Raw genomic sequence first — 12,989 nt, 5'->3', positions numbered from 1 at the left:
ACAAACTTTCAATGCCAATGCACACCCCCTCCCTAGCTCTGCCCAGTGGTTGTGCAGTGCCCCTCGCCCTGCCACTGCGTGTGCCTGTCCCCCATCTCCTTGGCATCATCCTGTCCCTGCATGTGTCCGGGCCTCCCCCAGCACCACGTATCCTTACTCCCACTTGTATCTGGAGTGGCCCTGTGCCGCTACAGGGTTCACCTCCCTGGCCATCTGTCGCCCTGCGGGACGGCTTCTGGCTGAGCCCAGATCCCACCTGCTTCCCCATGATGCCTTCTCCTCTGAGGACCAGCCATGCTCCCAAGCTGCCCTCTCCCACCCTGTGCTTCCTCCCCATGGCAGTCTGGTACCTGGCTTAGCTGTCACTTCAGGAGGGCTGCAGGCCTGAAGCCCCTTGGAGGGGGGAGGGAGGGACCTTATCCCTGTCTCCAGCCAGGTGGGGAGGGAAGAGCATGTGCTATGTGCCCTCTCAGGCGATGCCCAGCTCCTAGCACTGGGTCCCTGCCCCCACACATGGGATGCCAAGGGACATGTACCTAAGGAGGGATGTGCAAAAATCTAAGCAAAGGTGTGCAGTGGGAAGGCACAACGGCGTGTGTGTGTGCGTGTGCGCTGCCCCCGGAGTAGAGAGGCTGTGGGGCTGGAGTCCTGCCGCTACTCCAGAGACCAGCTGGCCCAGTTCAGGCCGTTCGCAGGGTTCCCATGGAGGAAAGGGAGAGTCCCAGCTCAGCCAGCCAGGCCCAAGGGTCCCCTCGCAGGGACTCTGAGTGTGGGTGACGTAGAGAAAGGAGCTGAAGCCAAGACCCAGCTAGAAATCCAGCCCTGTCAGCGTTTAATGTGGTTACAGAGCAGTGCAGAGAGCCGGGGGGAGCAGCACGCTGGTCCGGGCCCTGCTCTGTGTAGTACCGACAAAAACGAAAAGCCTGACCAGCAGAACTAACCAAGGGAGGAGGGACTAAGCCCAAGCCCATTGCAACCAGTGCTGCCAGCTGGAAAGCAGCTCCCCAGCTGCGGGGGAGGGTGGTGATCGTCAGCCACTGGGGAGCGCGGGGCCAGGGTGAGGGCTATTCCACACTGTGCCCTGAGTGGAGGGAGCTGCTGGGGTCTCGTGGCCTGCTGGACTCCAGTGCAGAGCACTGCTGTCAGCACCCACCCCTGGCGTGCATCCCGAGAGCCTGCACGGAGGAACGCCCTGGCAGGACCCTGGCCACGGTGTGAGGGTGGGTGGGGTGCAGAGCAGAGCGGGAAGGGGAAGCTGCAGCAGGTCAATCTACCAGCTTCTCACTGAAGGAGGGTTTATTGGGAGCCGTGTAACTCTGCACGCACGGGGATACACGCTGCTCCCAGGCCCCACTCACAGCCAGCAAGGCAGGTCCCTAGAGCACCTGCTGCTGCTAGATGGCATCTCTGCACCCTGTAAATCCTAGGGTCCCTGTGAATGAAGCAGAGGCCTCCAGGGAGCTGCCCTTTCCCTGTCCCTTCCCAGCAGGGAGCCCTGCGCCTGCTTGGTGCTCCTGGGCAAGGACACAGGAAGCACTGCTCAACCAGGGATGCTGGCCCCTGCCGTGAGGCCATGTCGGCACCCACGTAACTGTACCAGAATGGGGCACCATGAAACTGCTGTAAAAGTGTGTGCCAGGACTTGGATTTGTTAGCCACTAGGCAAATGTGTCCAAAGCACACACCTGTGGGAGGCTCCTCGCCCCAGCACTGGCTTCTGCGGTGGCTGTGCTGAGACCCCGCCCATCCCAATGAATACCAGCCCGTGCCATCGGCCTGTTTCCCTCGCTGGAATAGCTCTTCCTATCACAAATCACACCAGCAGGGAGGCTGGGGAATCCCCCCCCCTGCCCCGGCCCCATACATCTCATCCCGGTTACCTGAGCACGGCACGTGGGGGGGAAGGGACACTTCCATATTTATACAGCCACTGAGGCCATTAGAGCACCTGGCCCTGGAGAGGGCTGTGCCCCAGCTGAGGAAGGGGAGCAGGGAGTGGGCACAGGCATGACAGGGCTTGGTGGTCTGCGACGGGGTCTGCTATCAGGAAGAGGAGAGGAGCAGGAGAGTGGGTTATGGCAGGAGAGGTGAGCTCCGAGGTCAGCCTTGGGGGAGGACTAGCCGGACAGCCCAGGCCTGGGGTCAGGGCTCCCCGCTGTGCTTGATCAGGTAGCCGCTGAAGGTGACGTAGGTGTCGTACTCATCGCTGAAGACGGCGTTCTCCCGCTCGCCTTTGAAGAGCCGCACCCAGACCTCGTCCTGCTCCTGCAGCTCCAGCATGACGCTCTGGCTCTGCATGATGCTCCGGTCGCTCATCTGGGCATAGAGGATCACGACCTCCGCCCCGTTCTTCACGATGTGCAGGTAGGTCTCCTTCTGGTTCCAGGTGTGCACATTGAGCGCAAAGTAGTAGATCCCGGGCACGTAGCAGTAGAACCTGCCCGTGAACATGTTGAAGTGGCCGTAGAGGTTGACAAACTCGGTGTCGAAGATCAGCGTCTGGTAGTAGTCGTTGCTGTGCAGGGGCTTCTTGCGGCCCACGGAGAACGCAGCGTAGTGACTTTTGCATGGCTCCCCCATGGCCCCGATGCTCCCCTTCTGTCCCTTGGGCCCCATGTGGCCCCTGCTGCCTGCCGATCCGGCTTTGCCAAACTTCCCCTGCAGGCCTCGCTCGCCCCTGTCCCCCTTCTCACCTGGGCAAGGCAAGATGGACATTGTTTGCACTGGAGAGGCCAGCACCATCCTTGCCCACTCAGACCAGCCGGCCGGGGCTGGATGAAGCAGACAGCCATAGCGCCGGGCCCAGGGCGTGAGCTGGGCCCAGCAAAATGGGCTCCCAAGCAGAGCCGAGTGCCTGCTCAGCCTCACTGCAGCACCCCACGTGTTATAGCTCTCTCCCCAGAGGCCACCCGCCCCCCAGGGCTTTGCTTGGACTGCGTTGCCACCCCCAAGACTCGGTGCCCTGCCAGCCCCACTCTGCAGGGACTCCAGCTTTCTCAGCCACCGAGCTTCCCTAGCTCTCGCCCTGGGCATTCCTGCAGCTCCACGCACAGGCTGCCAGCTCTGGCTGCCCTGCAGGCCCAGCGCATCCTTGCAGCCATGCTAGGCGCCCAGTGGTTTTAATGCCCAGTGTCTTTGCTCAGATTCTGGGCTGATTCCCACCTGTACCCTCTAGGCTGTAGGACAGTGCCGGTGCCACAGTCCCCTTCCCTGAGCCCTGGGGCTGAGTCCAGTTCTGCCCATTGATACCGAGAGGGCCCAGGCCTGAACAAAATGCTCCCTGTGCTCCCAAGTCCCCTGACCATGCCCAGACCCACGTCCTCCGCTACCCCAGTACTCCCTGGTCGATGCCTGCACCCCCAGCTCTGCTCTGTGCAGTGACTTGGATTGGGGGTTCTAGCCTCTGGCCCCTGGCTTTAGCACAAGGAGCGTTTCCAAATCTGGCCCTTTGTGGGGGGGGCGGTGCTAAAGAAACTGAACCATGAGGTTTGTCCAAGAGCAGCAGCCCCAGTGACCAAAGTGGTGGCCCAGGGAGACAAGTGACGGCAGCAGCTGGAGCCCAGCCCTACATGTGGTCCTGGGAAGACGCTCCAGATGTGCAATGCTGCTCGGTGCCCTGGTAACTTGGAGGCCAGGTGGTGTTTCAGGCTTCAGGCCCTCCCTAAAAGCCAATTTCCCCCTGCCCAGCACTCAGGGGTGCCAGGGGCCCCAGGATGAGCTGAGAGCATCTGACACCCACTCTGCATCGCAGGGCAGCACTGGCCGCCTTGTGGACGAGGCTATGAGGGGAGGTGGAGACGCAGAGCTCCGTTCTGCCCCAGCCTCTGGCCTCACACTGCCCTCCAGTCCAGACACTGCTATGGGGAGCAGGATTTCACCTGTCCTCGTGGATCCAGGATTCTGTCCCAGCCCCCCCTGCGCGGTCCAGCCAGTGAAGTGGCTGGGTCCTCTTACCTTTCAGGATGGTGATGTTGATGTGGGGCAGGGCAGAGGAGTGCGTGGGGGGGTCGCAGCAGCGCACACACTGGGAGTGGGGAGGCTGCTCGTCCGGGTTGCGATGATATTTCTCGGGGTCCCGTTCGGCCCTGGGAGGTACCAATCAAAGAGCAGCTCTCAGGGCAGGAGCTGGGAAGCAGGCTCAGCGACCCTGGGATGAGGGCACTGCCCCGGGATGCACTGTGGATGCAAGGGGAGCTGCTGCTCTCGGGATCTGCTGTGTGTGGAGGAAGCCGGCCACCCCAGGGTCCTGCCCAAGCCCACTCCACTGAGCAGTGGAGAGGTGAGCTGCTGCCCTCCCCGCATGCGCCCCAGCTGGGGAGTACCCCACCGCCCTTTTACTGCCCCTCCCCCAGGAGCAGGCGTTTCCAAGCGGCATGCTCAGCCTCCTCCCCCGGTGCCTGCAGGCCTGGAGGATGCCTACTGCCCCACGTGGGGCAGGGCCTGCTCCAGCTCAGGCCATGTGCTGGCTGTTCTGTGAGCCAAAAGAGCCCAGTGGAAGCCCCGTCAGAGTTGGCGCCCTTGCCCCCTAACCTGGCAGCGTGGCGGTGGGACAGTGCCCGCGTTGCCTCTCCCTGCTCCTCCTCGGGGCGGCTGGGCTGGCTCAGCATGGAGTCGGGCAGCAGCAGGCAGGCCAGCAGCAGGCAGCTCAGTGTCCAGGGCCCCTCCATCCTACTGGGGAAAGGCCAGCGGGGTGGTCAGCCCCTGCCAGCCGCAGCTGCCAGGCGCTCTGGACAGGCCCCAGAACAGTGGTGGGTTTGTCCCGGAGCCTTTCTGGGTGGGGGAGATGGAAACGCAGTGCACCCCCACGGGGCCCTGGGCTGGGTGTGGGGAGAGGCAGCCTGCAGAGCTGTGGGGAAGGGCATGGGGGTCTGGACTGCCTTGGCCCCACCTAGGGTTGCCAATTTTGGTTGGACGTATTCCTGGAGAGTTAATCACATGACATAATCTTTAATTAAAGATTCATCTTTAATCCCTGGAGACTCCAGGTCAATCCTGAGGGTTGGCAACCCCACCCCTGCAGCACCAAGGAGCTGCTGAGAACTGGGTCACAAGGTCTGTGGGTGCCCTGGGTAGGCCCAGCTTGGAGAGGCTGCAGGGCCCTTCCTGGCCCCAGAGCCCCCCACCCTGAGGGCCTAAGGGGTGCCCTAGGCTGGGGTGGGCACGTTGCCAGGGCCCGCAAGCCTGGTACATGCCCTGGCAGTGCAGGCACGGCGGGCAGGGTTGGTGTAATTGCTGGTCTCCTGGCTGCAGCTTGTCCTTCCTGCAGTGGGTTTGGACTGGGCCAGAGTCCCATGGCGGGGCGCAGCCTCCCTTCACCCCACCCCATCACTGCACCAGGAGCAGTGAGCAGGCTCTGCTGAGCCACAGCTGGGGGCATCCTGGCCTCTCCTTCCCGGTGAGGAAACCGTTGCCAGGTGCACATGCCCCCCCAGGCCCAGGCCCAGCCCCCGGGTCCAGTGCAGGAGTGCGTGGGGCCCCGGGCTGGGCTGCCGGCATTGCTGCTGTTTGCAGTGGCTGTTTATGGGAATGCTGCCGCCGGGCTCCGAGAACTGGAGTTGGAGCCACGATGTGGGGAAGAAGCTGCTGTTCTGTGTCCTTAAGGCACCTCCCAGTTGCAATGGGGAGCAAGAGCCTGGCCCAGGAGGGGCCGACAGCTGGCATGGGGTGGGGCAGTAAGGGAGTGGCAGCGTGCCCACCTGGAAGGAGAGGCGCCAGGAGCATGTCACCTGGGGGCAAGCCAGACCCTGAGCGGAGAAGCAGCCTGGCAGTGAGCTGCACCAGGCAGGGGAGATGGTGGAAGCTCCATCACGGGGACTGGGCATTAGGGAAGCATTGCACCAGGGCACCGGGCAAGGGGTCTGGTCGGCCGCTCCCACCTCTGGCTCCTCAGAGCTTCTAGCAGGTCAGAGCCAGGCATCACATCCTGAGCTGCTGCCCTCTGCATAGGGGGCAGGCAGGAAGAGAGACCCTGCCAGCCCCACCCAGCAGCCCTAGCTCCTGCTTCTCCAATGAATTAAAATCCACATCACCCTTTCAGGAGCAGCTCTAGGCTCTGTCTCCCCTTCCCCAGTGCTGGCCGGGGCCTCGGCAAGCCCAGGACATGGTCACTGTGCCGGCCTTGCACAAAACGCTTCTGGCCACAGCAGGCTGCTCCAGCTGTTCCTTCCCTCAAGCCAGCCCTTCCCCACAGGTGCCAGAGGCCTGGCCACAAACCTCCCTCTCCCCTCAAACAGCCTCAACCCTGCTCGCCCCCAGCCCCAAAGGAGCTGCACTAGGAGGACTAGTGAGTCATCGGGCCCAGCACCCTGGGCCAAACGCCACTCGCTGACCCGGGCGGGCCTGCTACAGCTTCACACAAGCTGGAGTCCTGCGCTGGCCGGGGGCTGCTCCGGCAGAGCTAAGCATAAGGCTCCCTGGGACAGCGCCGCTCGCCTGCAAGCCGAGGGGAAATCCGGAGCAGGGAGGGCAGATGCTGTGTCAGCTTGTCCCCCCGGGGCCTTCGCACTGAGCGCTGGGCAGGGAGTTACCTGGGTTGGGAGAAGGTGGGGCACGGCTCGCACGCTAACTGGTCTAACACTGAGTCAAGCCTTCCTCAGGCTGCTGCCATTGGCATCGTGAGTGATGACTGCAGAACCCCTGGCCACGGCGCTCGAGCTTCGCCTGCTGACTGGAAAAATAATAAGCGGATAATGGCATCTCTGGGGATGACTGTGAAGATCTGTAGCCTGCAGAGGCAACCGAACGACGGGGCAGAGGTGGTGGGTCACTAGCCCTGGCTGTCCAGCAGAGCCAGGTGTCTGCAGGGCGCCATGGGCTCAGCACGCTTCCCCCAGTGACCCTCTCCGGTAAGGCCAGGCCTTCCCTGCGTAACGAGGCCCTTGCCTGACTGCCCCAGGGACGCACGAGCACCAGAGCCCTCCTCAGACCCGGGTCCCACCAGCCGCCTGGCTGAGCAGCTCCAAGGGCCCAGGAGAGGGCAGAGCTGGGGGTGTGGGCGCGTCTCTCATTGGGGCGCATCCCTCCCCCCATGCCCCTCCCCTGGACAGTGGCCATGTGGGCAGCAGCACCATGGTGCCGCAGGGCGGGCTGGGCGCTCAGGAGCAGCATCTCCCCAGCTCAGCCCCCTTGTTCTCCTCCCAGCCCCCCAGTACTGGGCTCGGAGAGGAGGCTTTTTGCTAGCACCTGCCTCTCTGCTGCCACCAAGCCCTGCAGAGGCACACAGGACTGCTTGTCCCCTTCCAGCCCCAGAGGACAGGCCCCAGCAAGGAATCCCCTGCAAGGGAAGAAACCCCCCGAATGGGAAAGGGGAAAAGGGAGGGCCAAGGGGGAGTTCAGTGGGAGGGTGTCTGGAGTGGGAGTCCGGAGTGTCTGGAGTGGAGTGTCTGGCATTAATGGATGGGGAAAGGGGCTCTCCCTCTCTGAGAGGTATGCACCTCTGCCTGCGGATGTGCCCTGTCCCCTAGCTGGGGGGCACTTCAGCCCTCCCCACAGAGTGGGGTGGCCCCCTACGCAAGCAGCACCCACAAGCAGCCCAGATCTGTGCACTCAGCTATCCCTCCACCCCCCAATCTGGCACCCAGTGTCATCGCTTACGCCTGGCAGCGTGGGCGAGAAGGGGCACATTGCACTGTCAGTGCCAGGCCCTCTCCCCACAGAACACAAAAGGGGCAGCAGCGAAGGGGCCAGCTGCCACCCTGGGATCAGAAGCCAGTGGCTCAGCTGGCTGCCAGCATTCAGCGGGAGCCTGCCCAGGGTCTCTTTTCAGAAAGAGGTTTAAGGAAACAAAGCCTGTTTTTCCAGAGACATTGAAGTCTTCTGGCAACCAGGAGCCCAGCTGCGAGCCAGCAGCCGAAGGAGAGCGGCTCTTGGCAGCTTGGGACCGTGTGCTCAGCCTGGGGCCAAGGACAATATTTGCATTCACCCATGGCACCATGCTCCATGCTGGGCAGATGCTCTCCCTCGCGCTTATCCTGCTTGGCCCCTTTTGGGTCACGGCAGAGTCCAGCCGACGCCAGGGAGAGGGGCAGAGCCCTCGGCATCTCCTGGCCTGCAGCAGCTCGGCTGGCACACAGGGACCCCTGGGGCCTCTGGAGTGGGTGACGAGGGGCATGGACAGGGCCCTCTGCAGACACGCAGGCACAGATGGGGGTAGCAGGATCCAAGGCTTTTCAGGGGGACGTGCCGGAGAAGCCGGCCGCTGGCGTGGAGAGCACTGCCGCAGCTACAGGCCTCGTGCTGGACAGCCCGGGGACGGGGGGGGAAGAGGTGGCACAGGCACTGCCTAGGCATTGCTAGCTAAAGCTGCTCCAGTCCAGGGTGCTGCAGCACCTTTCCCCCCACGGCCTGATCCAGAGAGGTGCTGAGTGCCCACAGCTCCCCTTGGCCTGGTGCCTCTGGAAACCAGGCCCTGCTGGGACAGGTTAAGGCAGAGGCATTGGAGTCAGGTGGTTACGGCAGAATTTGCTTTTGCTTTTAAAGCCAGGCTCAGAATAGGGACACTTGGATGCACGGGACACATGGGCCGCATGAGCATTCAGACACATCAGGGCATCTGCAAATTCCTCAGCTCTCTGGTTTGTGGAGGGAGCTCAAGGGCAGAATATTTGGTTTCTGAGTCATGTTAATTACAGCTGAGAGCAGCCCAGAGGGAAAGGGGAACAGAGGAGCAGAGGGAAGGGCTGGGGATGGCGCGAGAGTCACTGAAGGGAAATCCCAGCTCACATGTACTCTTGGCAAAGGTTCCATCCCCTCACTCATTCCCCCAGGTGCCTGCCCCACCTTCTAAAGGAGGGTGTGGGGGAGGCTGGGTGCCCCCGGCTCCAGCACAGCAGGGACACAGTGTCCTCTCCAGCACTCTCAGCTGCTGAGCAAGGGCAGAGGGCACAGACTGAGACTCTCAGGGAGGCCCCGTGACCTGAGCTCAGCCAGGCACCAACCCCCCTCGCCCTGCCTAGGAGCCTTCCCGGTGCAGCTTAGCCGCTGCAGAGAGTGACCTGAGTGCACACACTCCGTGGGCAATGCCTGTGCCCTCCCATCACCCTCGCAGGATGCACAGGGGGGTTGGAGCTGGGGTGCCTCGTGCTCTCTTCCCTGCTCCCCAGCCTCTCCCCACCTTGACTGTCCATCACTCCCCCGCTGTGCCCCCTCCTTCCCCTCTCTCAGGAATAGAGACACAGAGCAAATCAGCTGGAGAATTTCACAGAGACAGAATTCCAGAGGAGAACCTGTCAGCCCCCTGGGAAGCAGTGATGCCCTGACAGGCCTGGTTTCCTTAACCCTATGCTGCCCTTTAGCTGTGTGCTTGGGAGCATGTGCCAGTGTACTCGTGCATGCATGACAGTTTTTGTGTAAGTGTGCATGCACATGGATGAGTGTGCAAGGGTGCCTGAGTGTGTGCAGAGACACACACGCTGTGACTGTGGAAGTCTGTCTCTTTCTCTGCTGTATAATAAGCCAGGGCAAAGAGGCTTCCAGTTAAGTTAGGCGTTTCCTGGGGGTCTGTTCAGCTGGGCTGACAATCCTTCACCAGGAAATTCCCACTGAGACAAAGCTGTTCGTTTCCCAGGCCATCCTGGGGCAGGAAAAGGAGGCAAGCACGTGTACACACCCCTCGCATGTTGTGCACAGAGCTGGCAGAGCTCACACTCACCACCTTGCACAGCTACACACACACACGCTTACACTCTTACTACCGGGACTTTGTTTTTTCCTGCCCAGGCTGGAAACTCTCCAGGAGGAGCCTGGGATATATAAATTTACTTCCTGATAAAGCATCAAGCCTGTAAGTCAAAACATCCTGACATAAATTCTAGGCAGCATTAAGGACCGTGCTGAAACGAGCACAGATCCCAGTGAGTGAGAGGAGGAGAGGCCCAGGCAAGGCCTGATAGGCATGGGGAAGGGGAGCTGGAGAAGGGCAACTGGACTGTGTGCCCACCCTGCTTCCCCTGTCCTTGGGTGGGGGGAGACATCAGGTTTCTAGGGTGCAAGGACATGATGCAGACACAGGCCTTCCCTGGCCTCTTGTGACACAGCCAGGCAACGAGATCCTCTTACCCAGCAAACACTGGAGAGAAACACTGCAATGGGCATGGGATCAAGCAAGCGAATCACTCCCCCGCCCCCCCCAGACGTGCCAGAGTGTGCCCGGGAAGTGGCACTGCCTCTCCTTAAGGGACTTTGCCCCAGGTGTCTGGTGTAAGGACTGAGTAGGGCCGGGGCACCTTGGTTGTTGACGCCAGCCCTGCCCGGGGAAGGGTGCAGGCCAGGCACCGCCAGCGACTGCTGTGGGAGCGCAGGGCTGAGCAGAGCTGCTCCGAGCCATGCTAGGGAACGCGGAGGTGTGTGCCCAGCGCTACTGCCCCTGCCTCTGTCAGCCCAGACGGAGCGGCACGGGACAGCAGGAGATCTGAACAAGCATTGCCAAACTCTGAACAGTCATTTCCCAGCCTAGGCTCCAGGGCCCCAGACCTCAGCCCTCCGGAGCGGGCCGCTCCCCTGGAAGTGTGGGCTTTGGCCCAAACTGAGGGCTGCATGTGTGCCCTGCTGCTGGCGAGCTCACGCAGTGGGGAAGCCGTGTACCTTGATCCCAGGTGAGCTCCAGCTGATGCCCTGGGCGCTGCCTTTGTTTGGCTATTTGAACAGGGGCAGCCCCTGGCATCTGGCAAGCTGCTAACCATCCCTGATGCCCACAGCACAAACACCCAGGGCCTTGCCAGCCCACCCACCCGTCCTCACACGTACTTGTGGCAGGTTTGACGCCTCAGTGGCTGGAGCCCAAGGTGCTGGCTGTGCTGGAATCGTTTCTCTCGCCCTCTCTCAGTGCGTTTCGTCTCCCTAGAGCATCCCCTTTGAGCTCCCACTTCTACCCCACACTGGGGTGCAGGGAGGAGGGAAGTGGGGGGCCTGGCCCAAGGCAGCTCTTCTCTCTGCCCCTCTATCGCAGCCTCTGCGCCTCCGACGGCCCGAGCGGAAACGCACTCTCTCCAGCGTAAAGGAGGAGAGGGAAGAAAAGGGACAAACCCGGCAAAGCAGCCCTCCCCCTGCCAGATGTGAGCTGCGGCAGAGAGCAGGGCCTGTGTTAACCATGTGTGCGCCCAGCCCCTGCCAGGCCCAGCACTGCCGCCCGCTCTGCCCAGGACAATGATGGTAGGTTTAATGTGCCAGGACATAACTCCAGATGTCTGAGGCTGGAGCCAAGGGGGAAGGACCCTGGCGGGCACCATCCTCTAAGTGGTTCAGCTCAGCAGAGTGACAAGTCCAAATCCGCTGGAATGTCACAAGGCTCTTGGCCAGGCCCCCAGGCGTGTCCAAAACCGGAACGGTGCCGGGCAGCCCAGGAGCTGGGGAGGTTATTTTCACAGGTACAGCCAGAGCCTGTGCCAGCTGGGCACAGAAATCCAGGGCCAGCTCCTAGGGTGCTGTGCCAGAGCCGGGTTGGGCTGGCTGCAGACTGCAGCTGAGACAGCTGCACGGCTGCGTGCGGGAGGGGGGGCTGCAGGCTGCTCACCTACAGGGAGCACAGCCTGTGCCCCTCGGTATGTGAGGAGAGGGCTGGGCTTCTCCAGGGCATTTGGCAGCAGGGCTCCCCAATCCCCATGGGTGTGTGGCACTTTGGGGAGCAGCCACCACAGCTCTCGGCTCCCTATGGGGAGTGAGTGCCAGGGCAGGGGGCCTATGCTTTACTGATCTAACCCCAGAGCCATCCCTATTCCACCCACCAGCTGGGACTCTGGGTTCTCCCCAGGAGAGGAAGGCTCCAGGCCCAGAAGCAGGGTTGGCCCACGTTCTCCAGTCCATCCCTGGGCCCAGGGCAGGCCCGTCCCCTAGCGTCTGTTCTCTAGGGTTGGTTTAATGAGAGCAGCAGCTGCTTGGGCCCAAGCCCTGGCCTGGGAGCAGCGTCTGTCCCTCATTGTATCTGTACCTGGCTGCACTCTCTGGTCCTCCCTGTCCTCCAGCTGCTGGGCGAGTGCAGGGGGAGCAGCCGGGAATGCTGGGCTGTGCTCACACCCTTGCCTGGGTAATTCCTTAACCCCTGCGAATGCCAAGAAAAAGCAGCTGGGAGTGGGGAGGAGCCAGCAGGCTGGGATTCTGTCCCACACGTGTGGTCTTGTCCCGCTGGTCCCACCTGCAAGCTGGGGCGTTGGCAGGGGCCTGTCTGGGAGCTACCGCGGTCTGAGCAGCCAGCTGCAGCCCAGGCCCGCAGCAGGATCAGGGGCTGCTCCGCTGTGGAGCGGGAGAAGTATCCCAGCTAGCCAGGGCAGAGGGCAAACTGGCTTCTCTTGCTCGCTCATCCCTGTGCTGGCAGAGCAGGCTGCATGGGGGCAATGGGCCTGAGGCCAGTCTGCAAGCGCTGGGGAGCCGAATGTCCTGCAGGGAGAAACGCAGCCAGCACATTCCTGCAAGAGGCTACTTGGGACACACAAGCTCCCACCCCTCATCTCTGCTGATACCAGCCCGGCAAGTGTCCCCTCCTTGCCCTCTGCTGAGCTAAGGACCCCAGCTCGCTGGGCTTCATGGGATCAGAACATCACATGGGAGACTCGAGGCTCTGCCAAAGGAGAGGCTCCTCCTAGCAGTTCAGGATCCTGGACCCCCCCACCCCCCAAAGGCAGCTCTGGACACACCCTGGGTTTCATTCCCACATGATTTGCCTTGTGGAGAAGAGAAGTGGATCCTGGAGCCCATCCCTGTCGAGGGTGAGTTCCCTACCTGCCCCACTCCCACCCCTTCCCCCCCTCACAACCCCAGCGCTACCTTCCCCCTCCCCATGCTGGCATTTCACCCTGTTTAAAGCTGTGTCTACACAGTGCCCTGCACAGCCTGCCCTGCCCTGGCCTGCCACACCGGGCCCCCGACAGATTTTCTCCACCTTCCTCAGAAGCACTGGGTGCCAGCTGCTGCCAGAGACAGGGCACAGGACTGAATGGGACCTCGATGTGTTCCTGGCTCTCTTCCCTCGTTCTTGGTTACTGAGTGAGAGCCCAGTG

General features: G+C 62.2%; 1 protein-coding gene across 2 annotated transcripts; it reads right to left on the bottom strand.

Annotated features, from left to right (window-relative positions):
• Window positions 1–824: 824 nt before the first annotated feature.
• On the bottom strand, window positions 825–11,128 carry C1QTNF1 (C1q and TNF related 1). Of its 2 annotated transcripts, none has more exons than XM_074972117.1 (5): window positions 10,744–11,128; window positions 6,528–6,667; window positions 4,531–4,671; window positions 3,955–4,085; window positions 825–2,693 (listed from the first exon to the last, which is right to left on the bottom strand). In XM_074972117.1, the coding sequence occupies exons 3-5, from the start codon at window positions 4,665–4,667 to the stop codon at window positions 2,143–2,145; spliced, it is 819 nt and encodes a 272-aa protein (XP_074828218.1). In that variant the 5' UTR covers window positions 4,668–4,671; window positions 6,528–6,667; window positions 10,744–11,128; the 3' UTR covers window positions 825–2,142. The 2 variants fall into 2 exon arrangements, with proteins under 2 accessions (XP_074828218.1, XP_074828219.1); XM_074972118.1 differs by having other exon boundaries at window positions 4,531–4,668.
• Between the last annotated feature and the right edge of the window lie 1,861 nt (window positions 11,129–12,989).

Source organism: Natator depressus, chromosome 14 (genome assembly GCF_965152275.1).
Source record: "Natator depressus isolate rNatDep1 chromosome 14, rNatDep2.hap1, whole genome shotgun sequence".
In the NCBI taxonomy this organism is placed as follows: Eukaryota; Metazoa; Chordata; order Testudines; family Cheloniidae; genus Natator; species Natator depressus.
Note: the sequence above shows the minus strand (reverse complement) of the source record. Positions and strands in the feature narration are given on the sequence as shown.